The sequence below is a fragment of the Convolutriloba macropyga genome, chromosome 4 (assembly GCF_964194025.1).
Source record: "Convolutriloba macropyga chromosome 4, txConMacr16.3, whole genome shotgun sequence".
Classification (NCBI taxonomy): domain Eukaryota; kingdom Metazoa; phylum Xenacoelomorpha; order Acoela; family Convolutidae; genus Convolutriloba; species Convolutriloba macropyga.
The window spans coordinates 71,769,903-71,791,923 of NC_134471.1; the positions used below are offsets into that span (position 1 = coordinate 71,769,903).

Consider the following 22,021-nt stretch of genomic DNA (forward strand, 5'->3'; position numbering starts at 1 on the left):
GGACAGTATTTGCGATAGCCTTGTAGACCTGTAGCCTGAAAATACCAAGGAAAGAATGACATCTAAAAAATTTGTTCAAAAATCAGATTTTGGTGCAATGTCTTTAACTGATTTAGACTTGTGTAATGCGAATCTACCCTAGTAAATCTTCAATTAAAGTTAGATATATTCATTTGACTTTGACGCTTCTAAGTAAAGTAAGCAAAACTCATTTTTAGAGAAATGAAAAGTCATTTTGGGGAGTGAGGCAAGTCACGCACACCAAAAAGTAATTAAGTGAATGAGCAAAAAAGAACTTGTTCCAAAAAGTGAAAAGTGACGTCGAGCATGCATCTCAGTCGAAAAACCACCATCTGAGTCGGATATAAGGGAAAGGCCCGAATTGTCATTGGACAACTAAAAAATTCAACCTAGAAATGCGTAGGAATGAATTCTGAAAACCATTCAGAGAAAAATGAAAAAGAACAAGACAAATAATTTTAAAGAGACTACAGCGACAAAAGAATTTTTCATGAATTGAAGACTTTTTCAAGATTCTTGTTCAAACGTGACAGAAACTAAATCTGGAATTTGATTTAAAAGATCGCCGAAAAAAGTAACAGATCATCAGAAACAAAGCTACAAGAAATCCCAATAAGACCCGAAAATTTAACTCATTCAACAATTTTGCTCTATTACTCTCAAAAATTAATCAGACAGAAATCACTGTCAGATGTTTCGAACTGCTTTAAATTGTTGCCAAACACTTACATGTAGAAAGGAGAATGTGATGACCTAAAATTCTACTTCTTCAGTTAATTAGGACTGCGAAAATATGAAAATTAACTGCAAAGAATGCAGAGTGCTGGACTGAACAAAACGGCGTTCTATTGACCGATGTCAAATCATTTTAAGAAGGCTAAAAATAGACTCAAAACCGTCACTTACTTCTTTCAGGGAAGAAATAGAATGACTTACTGGATTGGACTTTTTGACTTTCATTGACATTAAGCAACACCAATTGTTAAAAAAAACGTTAAATTCTCAACTTCTCTATAACAATTGAAACAAATGACTGAACTCTTGAATACAAATTAACTTTCAGTATTCAATAAAAGAATATTCTGCCAGAAACTTGCTAGTGTTTTATTCAAATAGGGCAAGCCTTATAGGTTAGGTCACAACAAGAATAATCGGTGTTTTGACTCAGACACTATCAAAAAGGACAATTGTTGGTTCCATAGGACCAAGAACAACGATGATACAAAGCCTTGCTATTTCATCACCAAAATAATGAATTTTAAACGGTCTGCAAAAAACAGCCAAAAATTATCACCAGTCATTGCATTTTATTTCATAGGGTTGGCCCCACGACAAGAGAAAATGCTGTAACTGCATTTCAGAGCATCTTTCTACAAAAAATGTTTTAAAAAGAGTGGAACTTTACTCAACTGAATAGAGTCTCACTGTCTACCGATAGTTTTGCCAAGAGTCAGCTAATAGGAAAACGTAATTTTTTTTGCAGAAAATGGATTAACTCGCCAAAAATATATACGAAAAACCAAGCACAATTTAAAATAGAACTTATAATCCTACTAACAGTCTCTAATTTTATACTTACTTCTGTAAAAGTTTATTTATTGTTTGAAAATCATCACACATTTAGAGATAAAAATTTATGCTCAGCAAGCAAAGATAAAAATTGAACAATTAAACGAGTTATCTATTGCTGAGTACCAATCAGAGGAGCACTTCTGAAACACGAAGCGAATAATCATTTCTGAATTATTAACAAATGACTGAACTCTTGAAAACAATTATATTTTCAATTTTCGATAAAGAAATACTCTACGAGAAATTTGCTAGCGTCTTATTCCAATAGGCCAAGCCTTATAGGATATGTCAAAGCAAGAAGAATCGGTGTTTTGACACAAGAACTCACAAAAAGGACAATTGTTTCTTTCATAGGACTAAGAACAACAATGAGACAAAGCCTTACTATTTCATCACCACTATAATCAAAATTAACCGTCTGCCAAAAATGAGCCAAACATTTCAATTATAATCAGTCATTGAAGATATATATAATTTATAGGGTTGGCTCCATAGCAAGAGACGCTGCTGTCCCTAAATTTTGGAGAATCTTTCTACAAAAAATGTTTATAAATAGAGTGGAAATTTACTCTATTGAATCGAGGATCAAATTTTACCCATAGTTTTTTCAAGAGTCAGTTAATAGGACAACCTAAATCATTTTTTGCAAAAAATGGATTAGTTCTCCAGAAAATTTGGATGAGAAACCAAGCACAGTTTGAAATGGAAATTATAATCATACAAATAGACTTTAATTTTACTTCTGTAAGCTTTTATTCATTGATTGAAAACCATGACACATCTTGAGACCAAAATTTATGCTTAGCAAGCAAACAAAAAATTTGAACAATGAAACAAGTTATCTATTGCTGAGTAATAATCAGAAGAGCGCCTTTTTCGGAAACACTATGCGAATAATCATTGTACCGGCTAAGCTCATCGTTTAATTAAAGTTCACTTACAAAAATTCAACTAATTCAACACCCCTGCTCTATTGCTTTCAAAATTTAATCAAACAGAAAACAGATTTTGTACTGCTTCAAATTGTTGCCAAAAAATTACATGGAGAAAGGGGAACCTCAATATTCAAAAATGTGACTGGCCAAAAAATTTACTTCAGTTATTTAAGGACTGCAAAAATATGCCAATTAACCACAAAGAATGCAAAGTGCTGTTTCGAGCGAAAAGGTGTTCTTTTGACCGATGTCAAATCATTTTAAGAAGGCTAAAAATAGACTCAAAACCGTCACTTACTTCTTTCAGGGAAGAAATAGAATGACTTACTGGATTGGACTTTTTGACTTTCATTGACATTAAGCAACACCTCCAATTGTTAAAAAAACGTTAAATTCTCAACTTCTCTATAACAATTGAAACAAATGACTGAACTCTTGAAAACAAATTAACTTTCAGTATTCAATAAAAGAATATTCTGCCAGAAACTTGCTAGTGTTTTATTCAAATAGGGCAAGCCTTATAGGTTAGGTCACAACAAGAATAATCGGTGTTTTGACTCAGACACTATCAAAAAGGACAATTGTTGGTTCCATAGGACCAAGAACAACGATGATACAAAGCCTTGCTATTTCATCACCAAAATAATGAATTTTAAACGGTCTGCAAAAAAACAGCCAAAAATTATCACCAGTCATTGCATTTTATTTCATAGGGTTGGCCCCACGACAAGAGAAAATGCTGTAACTGCATTTCAGAGCATCTTTCTACAAAAAATGTTTTAAAAAGAGTGGAACTTTACTCAACTGAATAGAGTCTCACTGTCTACCGATAGTTTTGCCAAGAGTCAGCTAATAGGAAAACGTAATTTTTTTTGCAGAAAATGGATTAACTCGCCAAAAATATATACGAAAAACCAAGCACAATTTAAAATAGAACTTATAATCCTACTAACAGTCTCTAATTTTATACTTACTTCTGTAAAAGTTTATTTATTGTTTGAAAATCATCACACATTTAGAGATAAAAATTTATGCTCAGCAAGCAAAGACAAAAATTGAACAATTAAACGAGTTATCTATTGCTGAGTACCAATCAGAGGAGCACTTCTGAAACACGAAGCGAATAATCATTTCTGAATTATTAACAAATGACTGAACTCTTGAAAACAATTATATTTTCAATTTTCGATAAAGAAATACTCTACGAGAAATTTGCTAGCGTCTTATTCCAATAGGCCAAGCCTTATAGGATATGTCAAAGCAAGAAGAATCGGTGTTTTGACACAAGAACTCCCAAAAAGGACAATTGTTTCTTTCATAGGACTAAGAACAACAATGAGACAAAGCCTTACTATTTCATCACCACTATAATGAAAATTAACCGTCTGCCAAAAATGAGCCAAAAATTTCAATTAAAATCAGTCATTGAAGATATATATAATTTATAGGGTTGGCTCCATAGCAAGAGACGCTGCTGTCCCTAAATTTTGGAGAATCTTTCAACAAAAAATGTTTATAAATAGAGTGGAAATTTACTCTATTGAATCGAGGATCAACTTTTACCCATAGTTTTTTCAAGAGTCAGTTAATAGGACAACCTAAATCATTTTTTGCAAAAAATGGATTAGTTCTCCAGAAAATTTGGATGAGAAACCAAGCACAGTTTGAAATGGAAATTATAATCATACAAATAGACTTTAATTTTACTTCTGTAAGCTTTTATTCATTGATTGAAAACCATGACACATCTTGAGACCAAAATTTATGCTTAGCAAGCAAACAAAAAATTTGAACAATGAAACAAGTTATCTATTGCTGAGTAATAATCAGAAGAGCGCCTTTTTCTGAAACACTATGCGAATAATCATTGTACCGGCTAAGCTCATCGTTTAATTAAAGTTCACTTACAAAAATTCAACTAATTCAACACCCCTGCTCTATTGCTTTCAAAATTTAATCAAACAGAAAACAGATTTTGTACTGCTTCAAATTGTTGCCAAAAAATTACATGGAGAAAGGGGAACCTCAATATTCAAAAATGTGACTGGCCAAAAAATTTACTTCAGTTATTTAAGGACTCAAAAAATATGCCAATTAACCACAAAGAATGCAAAGTGCTGTTTCGAGCGAAAAGGTGTTCTTTTGACCGATGTCAAATCATTTTAAGAAGGCTAAAAATAGACTCAAAACCGTCACTTACTTCTTTCAGGGAAGAAATAGAATGACTTACTGGATTGGACTTTTTGACTTTCATTGACATTAAGCAACACCTCCAATTGTTAAAAAAACGTTAAATTCTCAACTTCTCTATAACAATTGAAACAAATGACTGAACTCTTGAAAACAAATTAATTTTCAGTATTCAATAAAAGAATATTCTGCCAGAAACTTCCTAGTGTTTTATTCAAATAGGGCAAGCCTTATAGGTTAGGTCACAACAAGAATAATCGGTGTTTTGACTCAGACACTATCAAAAAGGACAATTGTTGGTTCCATAGGACCAAGAACAACGATGATACAAAGCCTTGCTATTTCATCACCAAAATAATGAATTTTAAACGGTCTGCAAAAAAACGGCCAAAAATTATCACCAGTCATTGCATTTTATTTCATAGGGTTGGCCCCACGACAAGAGAAAATGCTGTAACTGCATTTCAGAGCATCTTTCTACAAAAAATGTTTTAAAAAGAGTGGAACTTTACTCAACTGAATAGAGTCTCACTGTCTACCGATAGTTTTGCCAAGAGTCAGCTAATAGGAAAACGTAATTTTTTTGCAGAAAATGGATTAACTCGCCAAAAATATATACGAAAAACCAAGCACAATTTAAAATAGAACTTATAATCCTACTAACAGTCTCTAATTTTATACTTACTTCTGTAAAAGTTTATTTATTGTTTGAAAATCATCACACATTTAGAGATAAAAATTTATGCTCAGCAAGCAAAGACAAAAATTGAACAATTAAACGAGTTATCTATTGCTGAGTACCAATCAGAGGAGCACTTCTGAAACACGAAGCGAATAATCATTTCTGAATTAGTAACAAATGACTGAACTCTTGAAAACAATTATATTTTCAATTTTCGATAAAGAAATACTCTACGAGAAATTTGCTAGCGTCTTATTCCAATAGGCCAAGCCTTATAGGATATGTCAAAGCAAGAAGAATCGGTGTTTTGACACAAGAACTCCCAAAAAGGACAATTGTTTCTTTCATAGGACTAAGAACAACAATGAGACAAAGCCTTACTATTTCATCACCACTATAATGAAAATTAACCGTCTGCCAAAAATGAGCCAAAAATTTCAATTATAATCAGTCATTGAAGATATATATAATTTATAGGGTTGGCTCCATAGCAAGAGACGCTGCTGTCCCTAAATTTTGGAGAATCTTTCTACAAAAAATGTTTATAAATAGAAAGGAAATTTACTCTATTGAATCGAGGATCAACTTTTACCCATAGTTTTTTCAAGAGTCAGTTAATAGGACAACCTAAATGATTTTTTGCAAAAAATAGATTAGTTCTCCAGAAAATTTGGATGAGAAACCAAGCACAGTTTAAAATGGAAATTATAATCATACAAATAGACTTTAATTTTACTTCTGTAAGCTTTTATTCATTGATTGAAAACCATGACACATCTTGAGACCAAAATTTATGCTTAGCAAGCAAACAAAAAATTTGAACAATAAAACAAGTTATCTATTGCTGAGTAATAATCAGAAGAGCGCCTTTTTCTGAAACACTATGCGAATAATCATTGTACCGGCTAAGCTCATCGTTTAATTAAAGTTCACTTACAAAAATTCAACTAATTCAACACCCCTGCTCTATTGCTTTCAAAATTTAATCAAACAGAAAACAGATTTTGTACTGCTTCAAATTGTTGCCAAAAAATTACATGGAGAAAGGGGAACCTCAATATTCAAAAATGTGACTGGCCAAAAAATTTACTTCAGTTATTTAAGGACTGCAAAAATATGCCAATTAACCACAAAGAATGCAAAGTGCTGTTTCGAACGAAAAGGTGTTCTTTTGACCGATGTGAAATCATTAAAAAATGGCTGAAAATTGACTCAAAAGCGCACTTACTTCTTTCAGAGAAGGAACAGATACGAATTTTACTGGAATTGTTGGCTTTCAATAACATTCGGCAACATCTCCAATTATTTAGAAATGTTAACTTATCAATTTCTCAATAAAAATCGAAACAAATGACAACTCTTGAAAACAAAATAATTTTTAATATTCGATAAAGGAACATTTTACGAAAAATTTGCAAGCGTGATATTCAAATAGGGCAAGCCTTATAAGATAAGTCAGATAAGCCTTATAACAATAATCGACGTTTTGTCTCGAAAACCACAAAAAAAGGACAATTGTTGGTTCCATAGGTCTAAGAACAACGACGAGACAAAGCCTTGCTATTTCATCACCGCTATAATGAAATTTAAAGTCTACCAAAAACTGCGCCAAAAGTTTTAAGTATCATCAGTCATTAATGATATAAATGTTGATTTATAGGGTTGCCTCTATAAGACGCTGCTTTTAATGCATTTTGGAGCATCTTTATCCAAAAAATGTTTTCGAATAGAGCAGTTGTACTTTTTTGATTAAGGTACATTTAAGAGCAATTTAGGTCAGTCAGAAAGAATATAATTCGATAAAAAATAGTCAGCGACAAATCAACCTTTCTATGTTAAGACTGAATACTGAGATTGGTAACTATATACAATTGGAATTTAACAAGTTTTATATTCAAACTTGACGTTAGGAGCTAATAGCGATATAGCACATTTACATAAATTTTTACTCTTTATTTCTTTCAAAAACCGCTACAATGGAAAATCCTCGGATCTATTCTGCTCCCCTCCCCTGTTTAATGGGCATTTAATTTCGTCTTACACAAATGCATTTATAACATAGTAACGTGAAAAGTAATAGCACCTAATTTGGAAATGGAAGTCGTAAAAACACCGCGAGGGGGGGGGGACTAGATGCAAATCCTATTACAATATTCTACGTTCGATTAAGCCAAGATTTCTCCATCGGTCAACTTGGTTGAATAAATCATGGAAGCCGCTGTTCATTTTGAAAATCAGTAATGATCACGGTTTTTTTCTTAAGTGAGTCCATAATTTTAAGAGGCCAAGTATGTCTATCCGAAAACATTCCATGTGTCAAATTAAAAATTTAGGTAAAATGTGGAGGTGCGGGGCATCGATCCCCGTACCTCTCGCATGCTAAGCGAGCGCTCTACCATCTGAGCTACACCCCCTTAATTGTCTCTGCAATTGGCAAGTTATTTATGCTCTAAATTTGTTCCGGGGGTATCCGCCTGCTCTACTTACTGAGTTAAAGGAATTGTTGTTGGTATCCAGAGCGAATGGAAGCGATCCAGAAAGTGACGCAGAAGAATTCAGCAAAGCCGCCAGATTTCCATTTGCTGCCGCGAGCGTTGCAGCCAGCAACGCCGCTTGGTTTGTCTGGCTGAATGCAGGCTGCGCGCTGTTGCTCGAGGTCACAAAATTAGCTGGTTTCTCGAGATTCGAATTCTGTGCCTCTGGAGCGACGTTGCAGTGATTTGAATGGTCCATGTCTTACTATTGTTCAAAATTCCAGCAGCTGATATCGTAGTTATAAATAGTACAAAATTAAATACGGTGTTTGAGGTTTAGTTTCGATGTGCAATGTTTACAACTATATCAAAACAAAAAGGTGATGTAAAGTTAGCCAACGCAAGTGTATTAATCAACTATTGACAATATAATACAAAGATTAGTCGATCAAACAGGGTCAATGCATTGCGATAAACTATTACACCGTTCGCGTATTCTTTCTATTCATGGCTGTAGAGCGGTGATTTTTTCGTCGTGTTTCACAGAAATGTACAGCTTTCAAATAGTCAGAAGGCAGCGGTTAAATGATGACATACATTGGAGACTCTGAAAGACGTAGCAATTGAAATAAAGCAAAAATGGGGAACCGAATTTGTACGTATAATACACTTGAGGATCTAATCATACAGGAAATGCTGCAAGGCAGAGAGAGGAAAACATGAGGCGTGCAAATGGCAACAGCACACGGCTACAAAGACACGGGAAATTAGACCGTCTATGAGCGCATATAACTCTAACCGCACATTCAAACCACAATATGAATCAGACAGATTTGAAAAGAGGGAATTTACCTCTCTCAGTGGCAACATAGGAAAAGGTAGAGCAGAGGTTCTCCTTTTGTGAAAATGTAAATGGGTAAAATCTACAACTCACAATGAAAGTAACTTGATTGCATGCAACGCTGATAGTGCAGCTCAAGTGTGGTTTAGTTAAATGATTTCACTGTTGCAGATTGGAAAATTTATGCCTTAGGTTTTCTTGTCCTAGTCTTTTAGTGAGCCGCAAATAGACTGACCAATTTCAGAGGTTACATGTAACCATTTCAATTATGGTACGCTTATGTGAAGACCCAACAAACAAATTAAACATGAAAAATAGATATTAAAAGTGAAATACATTCAATGGTAATTGTTAAGTCAGCTTGAGAGGCGGTAATGAAAAGAAAAACTACAGGAATATGTATACCAAAGGCCAATTAAAATTTTTTTGTTACAATATCACCTTGTCACCTTGCAAATCTGTTCAATGATTATTTCAAATATGATATCCTCCTTGATCGAGAGCACAAGAGCAAACTCCTGGAACTCTACAATCGGTTCTTTATATCCCGCTACAACGAATCAGACCCTTGCACTTGGCGTCTCTTGTGTGGCTGCAATAACTGTAGAGACTTGAAGAAACTCATCTTTACGAAAATAACAATAAATTTTGAACAACTCAATAACCGGGTTTTATGCGAACCCGTGGATTATTTTATCCTAAATCCTTTATTATTATTATTATTATTATTATATTGCCTAACTAAATATGAATAACCTCGCGGATGATACGGTGTTAGTGGCAACACTCAAAGAAGTCTACATAACTGGATGTGGTCAAAAAGCGGTAGGGCATGGCGAAAGAAGCCCGAACATGATACCTTCGAAGAAATATGGACTGAAATGCAAAATACTTTTAAATTGACCAACTCTCAAACAAGTCAAATATTTCAAATACGTAGGGTGTTCGATTTCATCAGACTGCAGAGATGCCGTTGAACTAAACAGCCAAAATGGAAAATCCAAAACACATTTGCTTTTTGACAAACTAAAATGAGGAACAACCTAACCAACAAAAATGTCCTAAAATGATTCATTTGGCCAATACTTTCTTACTGTTCAGGCATGGACCACAATAAAGAGCATTGAGAAGAGAATAGAGCAAAAGGAAAACAAAGAATAATGGGTTCTTTCCCATTATAGTCCCCCCACCTTAGAGGTCAGATAACCTATAGCCCCCCCCCCATCATGGCAAACATACCATAAGTGGATGGGGGGCTATAATTTAGTGGGGTGGGGGCTATAATGGGAAAGACCCGAATCATCTACCTATAACAGTTTTGTGTATCTGCTATCTGCGTAACACGAAAGAACATAAAACATTTAAGTATTCTGCAAAGGCAGAATGGGTTGGTGCTATGACTACATTCAGTTTCTCTGCTGGAGGTCTGTCTCAAAACTTGACCATACGCTAAGAAAAAACGTTAATAAACCGTTCAGCCGTCCCTCGTGAATAGTATTTAAGATAACTTGAATTTGAGGGTAGCCGTGTAGAACATATTGAAAACTGCTATCATTTACTACTGATTATCAGTTACTACTGATTTGCCATTAGGTATTGAAGTAGTAAATGAGATTCGACACCCAGAAAAAAGCCGACAGCAGGTTCCTTCTCATCTCAGATTCTGCGACAATTCTCCGAGCAAATAGAAAAATTTGAGAGACAAAGAGGAAACCCAGCCCATCACCAGTGGCGGGAACGTTATCCCCACGTGCAACTGCGGCAGCTACAATCCCTGCCAAAGATGAGTTAACTATCAGCTGATTCTTTTCCGAAAGCTTGCCATTAGATATTCCTAATGTTAATAATCACGTTGATAAACTTGCACTACGGTCCATTCTCCTATGATGCCATTAGTTATCTTTGGCAGCGCCGAAGTTATTTCTAAATCTGAAGGACCCTCTTCGCTGAGTGGTCTCCATCAATTCCCCGAATACACAAAACGTCCCAGAATGGTCAACAAAGCCAATGCGACACAAGCTCCACATGCAGCAAGAAGATTAAAGGGCATAAGTTTTCGTGTTTAGCAAACAACAAGGTCCTACACCTCCCTCCAGAATGCACTCTGTTCGCCGAAGAAGACATAAAAGTCCTCATCAGATTTGATGTCCTCACCAAATAAATAAAAGTCCTCATCAAATTTTTAAGTTTCAACGATATCAAGACTTTGGACTATCCTGAGCACTGGTATTTTTATCTGCATGAAAGTTTTAGTCAAAGTGTTAAGATCAAAAGAGCTAAGCGACGTAATGCGCCAATATTTTTCTCCTCGCATACAATGCATCTTCTGAATCAGAAAGAGACTAACCTCCGTAAGCTTACAAACAACTGGACACTTCTGCTCTCACTAAAACAAAGAGAACTTGATAAATCACTTAACGAGTCGATTGAATTGGACAAGCAATTTTTCATTGAACCTATCATGTTCTTCTCACTGTTTTAGGCTGCTGAGAACACTTGGCTTCAGTAAGTCTTTACCTTCTGTTATGTCCTATAGCGGAGTTTCTCTGTCCTCTAGCTCCGAGATCGCAAATGGTTTTAATACGCTCTTTGGTTCCGTTTTTTCTCCCAAAATTAAATACGATGTGCCAGCATCTTATGAATTTTTGCCAGAGTTGTGTATAGACAACGTAACGGTTTCAGAAACAGAGATAAGAACCCTATTATTGCGCTGCGATGATTCGAGCTCTATGGGTGCTGATAATATTCCCTCATTCGTTCTTCGTGAGTGTGCAACTATTTTATCTCCAGCAGTTCAACAACTCTTTTACTGGGTTACCAAAAATTGCACCTGGCCTTCGTTATGGAAGGTATCGTATATTACGCCCTTACATAAAACGGGACCACTGAACCTGGTTGAGAACTATCGTCCAATAAGTATTTTATGTAAACTTTCGTTGGTATTCGAACGTATTTTGTTTGATTTTATTTATCCAAAGGTGAAGTTTTTAATTTGCAAACAGCAACACGGATTCATGAAATTAAGGAGCACTGTAACTCAAATGATTGATTACTTAGATATTGTTTATAAATCTCAAGACATAAGCTCTCCTGCACTTTCAGTTTATTTTGACATCAGGAAGGCCTTTGACACTGTTCCTCATCGATTATTGCTATCTAAACTTCAAATTCTTGGCTTCTGTCCTGGTTTTTTGTTATTTTTTGAGTCTTATCTTTCTGATCGCTTACAGTGCGTCAAAGTGAATGAAACTTTCTCTTCTTTCTGTAATGTGACATCTGGTGTACCACAAGGCAGTGTCATCGGACCACTTCTTTTTCTGTTATTTATCAATGATATGCCAAAAGTAATCTCACATGGATCGTATTTTCTGTAAGCTGATGATTTGAAAATTTTCACATGCTGCGAGTCACAACTTATACAACAGGACCTTAACGCCTTACAGCAGTGGTCAGTTTCAAATGGCTTGAATTTTCATCCGTTCAAATGTAAAATTTTATCTTTCAATTTTGACCGTTCGCAAGTATTAAAACTTTTTGAGACAGAACTGGATTATATTGACTATATTGAAGACATTGACTTCACCATAACGACTAATTTGAGCTGGCAACGTCATATTGATACAAAATTAGCTAAATGCAAAAAGATTTTCTATTTCATAAAGCGAAACGTGCCTTTCACGATATCAGCAAGGAGGAAACTTTTATTGTATCAAAGCCTCGTCCTCTCCATCCTTCTTTATGGTTGTTCTGTATGGCAGCCTTCCATAACCTATATGCGCAAGCTGGAGAAATTTCAATCAAAAGTTTTCAGATGGATTAATTCTGATCGCGATTATGTTTCTAAACTTCAAAGATTTTCTTTCTTACCAGTTGGCTACCAGAAGATTGAGTCGGACATGGTTTTGCTTTGGAAAATGATCAATAAACAAGCCGAGGTAGAGAGTGAAACACAAAGTAGTTCTTTCAACACAAGGTCATCGACTCTTGGATTGTTTAGCGTGCCTAAAACGCAGAAGTTCTGCTCCGAAGATAACTTTTTTGTCAGGGCCACCAGATGTGCAAATGAACTGCTAAAGCTAAATGTTATTAAATTCGATATGCCGCTTGGCATATTTCGTACTAAATTACATATTTTCTAGTTGAAAAACTTACTCATTTTAACATTGATATCTCTTGTTCTTATTTCGTAAAATGTTTTTGTAAAAATTGTCGCTCTTAATTTCTCCTGATGCCTGGACTAAATGATCTCCTCACTCCTGTTTTGGAATTGAGTCTTTTACTACTACTACTACTACTACTGATGAAAACCTAATCCTTATCTGCAACGACTGCAGCCCAAAGCGAACTAATAACTAGAAGTCTTCAAGAGCCAAGTACCAAACATGGTCAACTGAACAACCTTCAGGAACCGATAAAAGCCCTAGCCGAAAAAGTGGAAAAGTCAAGTGAACTCATCACTCAGTACAGAATGACGTGAAAGTTATCAAGAAACCACAACCATGCAGTTAAGCAGCAGCTGTTGAAAATGCGCCGCTAGGAAAAATTCACCTTTTTCACTGTCCCCAAGGCAACCATAGGACACCGCATTCGAGGAATTTCCGAGAGTAAGGCCAAAACGGATCTTGCAAGATACCAGGAAGACCCTGTGGCAACCGACCAAATCCTTTCGCACACAAAGGAATACGAAACCTCATTCTTTAGAGCTTTGACGCGAATGCCTTTCGTGCAAAAAAACTGATGCTTGAAGTGTTACAGGGAAAGTAATCGATCTCCTGAAAGATAGTGAAGAGCAAAATAATTCGAAACGGGTTGCTTTGAGCAGAAACCAAACTAACCTTCGACTACGGTAACTCAAAATCCCGACATTTAACACCCGAAGCATCCTTGAAATCAATAGAAGACTAAAATTGTCGAACTGCATCCTTAGTGACATCTGTCTCTTTGAGACCTGGTTGACGGAAGATGTCAGGACTGCCTCCATCTTCCTGGAGAATTACAATGTGTACAAAATCGACAGGACCGCTACAGACGGAAGGAAATCAAAGCACGGAGGAATACTGATTGCCATTAGAAACCAAAGTGAACATTCATTTCAATTAGATTGCTCAAAGCCGGGCTACCTCGTGATAAAGACTCAATTAAGCGAAGGAACTCTTATCCTCTGCCTTACCTACAACGCATCCAGTCCAGCGCCTTTTAGTGGTCCGGCGACGAGTTCCTATGTCTGCTGAAAAAATTCAGGACATGAAATCTGCTCTTTTCTCTAAACATTTTCATTATAGTCACCAGTGATATCAATTTCTCACAAACAAACGGAAACGCTCTCCTCGTGCAATGAGTATCAGACACAAACTCTTGAAAAATTTGTCGAACTTAATCTGGCTCAACACGCCGAAACTCAACTGGACGTCGTGTTGTGACAAGCTTGAACTAGTAGTCACCTGTCAAGTTGATTACTCTCTCATCAAAAACTAACTGGACAATTCACAGACCATTGCCACTACATCAGCACTCTAAGCGCTAACTTCGACGGCAAAATGGACAAGTTGATAAATCACAAATACGCTTTTACAGAGCTGTTTAGAGTTTTTTGAATGATTCGATCAGAGAATAACCATTCACACCCTACTAATTTTGCAATGTAAAAAAATTGTGGAGCAAGGGTACGATCGAAATGGGAAAGAGTAGACAAGTTTGTCCCAAGAGTAAACTCAAGAAAAATCAAGAAATTGGAAGCAATGAAGCGCAAACCGAACAAGGGTTTGGCGAGACCGATGAAAACAAAAAAAAACTAGAAAACCCCCAAAGCATCCGAAGCAGACCTCGCTTAATTTGAGGCTGAAGCCTTTGAGGGAAGAACCTGCAGTTGAATTCACAAGTATCTAAAGTGTTTTCGCAAAGCCCCAGCCATCCAACCAATGGTGAGAAGCGGCTCCAAAAATTCACAAAAATCGTGCGAACTCTACAATGACTACTTCATCAGTGATTTTGGAAAAAGTCAAAAAAATCCCGTCATCTCTTGCGCCTGGAAACCTGGACCAATTAACCAGAAATCAAACCAAGTTGACAACAATTTGAAAGAACTAAACGTGAACAAATCCATGGGAAACGACAATACTGGAAATCTCAAACTTCAAACATGCCATGGAACGCTAAGTAAAAAGCACATCCTCAAAACGTGCCCAAACAAATGTACTTTTCCTGACACCTGGAAACCTGCCTAGTAGCACCAATCCTCAAAGAAGGCAACAAAGCAGACGTGAGCTGCTTTAGACTATAAGTCGAAAGTATCGAAAATGTTATCTTTTACCTCATCGACAACCAAACCAAGGATATAATATACGAAAACCGATTTAGATTCGGAAATTCAATGTCATCGACTGTCCAACTTCTTTTTATTTCTTGGTCAGATCGACGACTACTATTACAAGCCAGACAAATAACTCTATATCTGGACTTTGCCAAAGTGTTTGACACTGTTCCCCACGACTTTCTCTTAAAGAAAATCAGAAATTTCAGCATTGGAGGGAAACTTCTCCCTACAAAACGCCTATGAAGTCACAAAACAGTTCCAAAGAGGTGAGCCGCCAATAGCCAAAACCAGACTGCATACGACTGACGATAACGTCTTTGCACGAACTAAGAAACTCTACATCTGCCTTATCCGCGCCTCTCCCAGCTTTCACCAAAAAAAAACACGAAAAAAGGACTCTAACTAATATCAAAGAGTATTCTTCAAGAGGAAGTACATCGAGACAAACAAATGCACATGGAGACTCTTATGCAGATGTGGAGACTGGAGAGCTTTGAAGAGTTACGACAAACTTGGACTGCAAAAGGGGGGAAACCACCAAGGGCGTTTGCCCTGAAGTCTATTCTACAACAACTACATGAACAATGGTAGAGGACAAATTTCTGCGTGTTTCGATTTTTCACAACGAACGACACGCTCTAAAGGCGAAACAGCTTCGAAAAACTCACATCACAAATAGCAGAAGGATATAAATAAATACCAGATTAAATGCCAGGTCGAGGAATTCGTCAAAATTTATGTAAGAAATGCGCTGACAACCGCTGAAAAAAAAATATTTTTCAGCGGATTAATCTTATATAATTATCCGCTTAATGTGCTGAATTTTCAGCACCTTTCTTACATAATTTCAGCTCTTCTCAACACTTTTCTTGCACATTGTTTTGCATTATTCACCACCTTTCAGCGCATTTCCTACATAATTTCAGCACATCTCAACACTTTTCTTGCACATTGTTTTGCATTATTCACCACCTTTCAGCGCATTTCTTACATAATTTCCGCATCTCTAAGCACTTTTCTTACATAATTTGCGGGCGCACCAAAAAAATGCGGGGGGAGCTGAACAACCAGCGTCTCAACGGGTCAGGGGGGATGGTGCACCTATTGACAAACACTTTTACATAGGTGATACTCCATACCAATTTGGTTCGATTTGACTTTTCGTCACCCAATTCAAAAAATCTTTGAATATTTCTTTTACAAATCAAAAGATTGGCATCTGTTTGTACACTAAGTCTAAAAGTACGCAGGAATGAAATTTTCACAAGTGCTGAAGTTTGTAAGAAAAGTGTGGAAAATATGTAAGAAAGGTGCTGAATCAGCTGATATTAAAATTTTCAGAAGTGCTGAAAATATGTAAGAAAAGTGCTTAATCATTTGCTGATTTTATGTAAGAAATGCGCTGAAAGGTGCTGAAATATTTTTTTTCATCGGATTCACCATGTGCTGAAAATATGTAAGAAAGGTGCTTAATCAAATGCTGATTTTAGGTAAGAAAAGCGCTGAAAAATGCTGAAATATTTTTTTTCAGCGGATTCACCACCAAATTCTTAATCTTCAGCGCATTCAGCACAAATCTTACATAATTTCAGCGCATTCAGCGGATTTCTTACAAAAATATCCGCTTACAGCTGCTGACCCCTCGACCCGGGAAGGAAATATCGGATGTATTTGTTGTAACTGCCGTTTGACATAATAGGTAACTGCTTTGCTGTCTGGCCACTGCAATAACAGAACAAAACAAACTGGACTAAATGTGGGCCTTCAATATGGCTCTTATAACCAAAGGAATTATTCTAAAGCTTTTAAAACTCCTAGATGTGTTTTGAATGTGAACTTTAAATGTTTTTACCGTAGCAAAACCTCACAATAGCCCACAGACAACTACGCGATATCAAAAATTGATCAGGTTATAAATACAATGAGAGGGGGGTTATAGGGTATATGACCAATAATCTGGTGGGGGGGGTCTATAATGGAGAAGACCCCAGGTTTCTTATAATCGCAAACGAACTTGGATCTTTAAAACATATCCGACTAACGTCGGATAAATAGCTCCCAAACAACTGGCGGGGCAATTTAAGTCACAAGGGGCTGAAGCCTAGAAAAACTTTTATGGGAACAAACCATTAAGACTACTGACGCGATCGCACCGACGACCACCGGCGTTAAAGCATTATCAGACTTAAGCATTATCAGACACGTTCTGAATAAGAGCACCTTAGGTCACCAAAAATTCAAGCGTGAAGTCACTCAAGAAAGGAAAATTTTCTTGATCAAAACAGTCCAACAAAAATTTGCATAAATGGCACAAAATACCTCATATTCACAATAATACCTCAAAACTTCTAAAGCAATTAAACAGTTTGTTCTTCTGAAGTGTCCAAGTAAACTGCACATTGTTGTTGTGGCTTCCTGGGGTTTGACACCAGAGGGATTTCTCCAATAACTTCTGATTAGAACGATGTCCAAATGTTGCGACAGTCACAGCAGTCGCAACATAGTTGCCATGTGCAAGGGTTGGAATCAGAGAATCTGTAATCGACAAAATTCCACATCAGGTTGACTTTTCGCGACTTTAGACCGACAGGGTTGGCAAACTGAATTTTTTCGTTTATTCTGTTAATGACTCTGCATGTCCGTTTCTGAGCCTCTGAGTCTTTTCTTTCTTGCATTTGTTTGAAAGACATCGTGGACCTACCAGATTCAGGGTTGCAAGTGAGAATTATGACGTTATGTTCTCCTTCAACAAGTAGTTTGGACATGAGCAGAATGTCGTTGCACTGCATGAAGAGCGGAAGTGCTTGTACGTTGAGGAGACGTAGCTGTTGGAGCTAGCTTCGATTGGAATAATAGAAGTACCAGTTCGAGGCACGTTTTTAAGAGCTCTCTAGGTCTCTGGTTGAACCACAGCTCAACCGTATGCAGTCCATTCCGTAGAGCAGTTTTGGCAGAAGAATGGATTTATATAGTCCGAGTTTGACAGACACATTGATTTTTGGCGGAATGTTTCTTCGAAGCAGGTAAAGAGCCCTGTTGGCTTTCTTCAGTCTTTCGGAGATGTGTACAGACCAGGTCATGTATTTAGTTACAAAAATACCAAGATTTTTGATGGAGTCAGCGCTGTGCAGTTGACTTATGCCTAAAATCAGATCTCGTGAGTGGTGGTGGATTTTCAGTGCAGCGCATTTTTCAATTGCCAAATCCATTTTGTTGGTCTTCACCCAGTGCTGAATGCTGTTCAGGTCTTCTTGAATTTGCCAGTCGGCTTTCCCTGTGAAGATTATCTTTAGGTTGTCTGCAAAGATGAATGGTTCGCTGAATTTCAACAAGTCAGGTAGGTTGTTGATGAAGATGCAAAATAATAGGAGCCCGAGCAGGGAGCCCTGTTGGACACCGCTTTTAACTTCGAGAGTTGCAGAGGAACAATTATTCATTCGAACAGACTGTTCCCTTCCAAACAGGTAATCATGAAGGATTTCGAGGAAGCAACCACCGACTCCAGTTGAAGCACAATGCTCTAGTAGTAGACGGTGCGGTACGCGGTCAAACGCCTTTGAGAAGTCGGAGTAAAAAGCGATTACATTGTCATCCTTGTTGCACTCCAGTGACTGATGCACTCTTTGAAGAAATTTTATCATGTTGGTGCTTAATATCGACAGTTTGCGCAGAAAACCGTGCTGATGATCACTCATGAATTGCACAAAATGAGTGTAGAGAGGCTCATACATGAATTTCTCAAAGCATCTGCTGTCTATGTTAAGGAGGGATATTCCGCGATAGCTGTTCATCAGTTTCCTCTTGCTTTTTTGTAGATGGGACTAACTGCGGCCACTTTCCACTTCTTGGGCAATCTTTTTAGTCTTTTGATGTTATTGAAAACTTTGTGGAGTGTTGAACTCATCTGCACGGACTTTCGCTGGTACAAAATTGTTGGGATGCCATTGGGGCCTCTATATCTAGTTCTAGTAGGATGGACTTGATATTGGCTTTCGGGATAGTGAAATTTGACAGCGTTGGACTCTCTTCTTTAATATCTTCAATTCTGAAGGGTTCTTTGGCGGAGTTGGAGAAATGATTAAAAAGAGAGGCCTGGTTTTGGGCTGTATTTGCAGTTCTGCCCTCGTACTCCATTTCGGATGGAAAGTTTGAGTCCTTTGTCAGCCTTTTCAGATGTTCAAAGATCAGTCAGGTTGTTCGTGATCCTAGCAAACGATTCTGATATTTTTTACGATCTTTTTCGATCAGTTCAGATACCAAGTTTTGGAGTTTAGCTACGAACGCTTTTCGATAGCATGTAGGTCTCAAGACAAGCCTCTTTTTTGGGTCTCTAATTTTCGTAACATATGCGACGTGCACATCCCAGTATTTTAAACTTTCCGCCATTAGCTGTACTGGTAACTACATTAAGATTTGTAGTCCGGCCTTCATCTTTTTTCCTGATTGCATGTCCAGAAACGTCTTGTTTTGATCTTTATACATCTGTACATTACACACAAAATAATAGTTTTCTTCAAAAGAATTTGAGGAGCATTGCTCATGCTTTTGGTGTCTTTAAATTATATTGTTATTGCTGAGAATTTGCGGCATCTGCTGCAGGTTAATTGTTTTCAGGATGTCAGTATGAAAATATTTTCAATTATCTCTTCTCGTAGCGCAATCACGAAATCAGTTGCCGAGTACAGTTATTTAGCACCAACAAATCTTCGCAATTCCCTTGATTGACCTGCTTTTCAATGTTCGGTCACTGGTCAAGTCGACAGGTCAGGTCTCCGCACAATTTATGCTTCGAAAGGTCTTTAACAGAAATTTTCCTACTTTTTCATTACACCTCTTTGCTGGGTTCAACAGTTCATTGTTCCTTCCAGCTCCGGTTGCAGCATCAGATTAGAGAATTCGTTATTTGCTATGCTAATGTAGTTGTTGTTGTTAGGGCTTTTCGGCATCAAGCCGAGGGGATTACTCCCAGAGTCCTTTGGTCTCGATTCCACTATCTTCTGCAATCCGGGCAATCACAACATATAGTCCATGTTGTTGTTGTTGTTGTTGTGACTTTTTGGCATCAAGCCGAGGAGATTGCTCCCATAGAAGTTTTGCTCTCGATTCCACTATTTTCTGCAGTCGAAGCAATCACAGAAAATGGTCCATGTACAAACTACTCTTTCGTTGAAGTTCAAAATCAGACGGTCCCACATGAATGAGAGAATACGTCTTTTGAGTCCCAAAGGCTGGGAAAAGTCTATCTCTTCAGGCAGATTGTTGGCAACTTTGGCATTTCGAAAGTAAAAGTTCTCTCTGAATTTCTCGGTTCTCAGTTTTGGAATTTTGAATAATCTGCTTTTAACTCTAACACCATATTGGTGTTCATAGGTTTCTATCAATGGAAGTGCGTTTTCTTTATCATGGTACGGTTTAGACACTAGAAGTAAATCATTGAGTTGCAAAAACATAGGAAGCGGAAGTAACCTTAGGGATACCACGTTTTAAAAGTACGACGCATTCCTATAGCCCGTTATCCACTTCAACGCACGTTTTTGAAAGCATTCCATTAGTCTCATACTTCCACGCAATGGGTGCCAAGTGCTTGAAGCAAAAGTAATCAAGGGTAGATTTAGGGATTTGAAAGCACAAATTTTCACTCTCGTTTCCATATTCTTCGATAAATTTCTCTTCAGAAAACCAAAAGTTCGATTAGCTTTCGCAAGCCTAGACTCGAAGTGCGTTGCCGCTTTCAGGGTACCTGTAAGCTGCACTCCCAAGTCAGTCACCTTTGTGGATTGCTCTAATGTAGTGTTATTAATCGTAAGGCTGAGGGACTGTCCCTTAAATTCTATATAACAACATTTTTCAGCAGCAAGTGACATTCTGTTCCTGGATACCCAAAGTGAGATTCTGTCAACTTCTTTTTGAATTTTTTGGTTACTTTTGTCAATAAACAAGAACTTTGCGTCATCTGCATACAGATATGGGGTGCTGGATATCAAGGAAGTTGGTACATCATTTATGAAGATGCAGAAGAATAAGGGGCCCAAAATGGACCCCTGCGGAACACCACTTGATACTTGTAGCAGGTTTGACCTGACACAATCACATCTTACGAACTGTTTACGGTTAAATAAGTAGACCGTGAGAAATCCTTTTATGGATGGGCGACACAGCACCAACTTTCCAGCAGCTCGGGATTTTTTCTAATCTTTTGATGTTCCTAAAGATTGCGCTCAAGTGTAGACTGAGCGGTTCAGCCAGTGGCTTCAAGAAACAGGCGGGAATGTTATCTGGACCTCGAGTTTTTGAGACATCAAGGTTTGTTTAGATTGCTCTTATTGTGTTTGAGCTGACATCAAAATTCATTAGGTTTGCGTCCGGAAGTTCATTGGCTACCGTGTCTTCGGTCTTCTCAGAAAATACAGACTGAAAATACCTATTTAGCAGGTCTGATTGTTGAGTGGAATCGGCAGTCTTTTCCTCTAGAGAAAGTATTTTTGGTAGAGTTACTGTTTTTCTAAGGCTCTTTAAGTGCTTGAAGATCACTCTTGTATCACGAGTGGTCACAAGCTTCTGTTGATACTGACACCTATCTTCTTCTGCAAGTTCCAGTAACATATTTTCTAATCTCAAAACATTTTCCGATAGCACTAAACTGTTTGGTTTCTTGCATTGGTCTCGCCGAGTAGTGCTCAGGATCTTCATATTATGAGACGTCTCCCTAGAAAACCAGGGAGGCACAAGCTGTCTATGTTGAGTACGTTTGGGACAATGTTTCTATATTAAGGATTTAATGTAATCATAAAACTCCTCAACCATGCAATTGATGTTAGTGAGGCATGTAGCCTCGCAAGGGAACAAGTTCATTTCTCGCCGCATCGCATCATAATCGGCGTTGAAAAAGCTGAAATAATTGGAGACAGGGGTTTTGCGTTCTTCTCTGTGTTCTTTAATCGATATTAATATCGTTTCGTGATCTAAAACGTCAAACAGTTGTCTGAAGACAAA

The 22,021-nt window shown here is 37.3% G+C and overlaps 1 protein-coding gene and 1 non-coding gene across 3 annotated transcripts in view; both read right to left on the bottom strand.

Annotated features, from left to right (window-relative positions):
- The window catches only part of LOC142337875 (uncharacterized), a 35,733-nt gene extending 27,178 nt beyond the window's left edge, over positions 1–8,555 (bottom strand). Inside the window, exon 1 of one of the 2 annotated variants that reach the window (XM_075387478.1) lies at positions 7,888–8,555. In XM_075387478.1, coding sequence (XP_075243593.1) covers positions 7,888–8,133 — 246 coding nt within the window. In that variant the 5' untranslated portion in view covers positions 8,134–8,555. The remainder of the gene's footprint in view (positions 1–7,887) is intronic. The other variant, XM_075387480.1, reaches the window with a different exon arrangement.
- On the bottom strand, positions 7,742–7,814 carry Trnaa-agc (transfer RNA alanine (anticodon AGC)). Its single transcript has one exon. It is a non-coding gene; the product is annotated as a tRNA-Ala (tRNA).
- Positions 8,556–22,021: the final 13,466 nt, after the last annotated feature.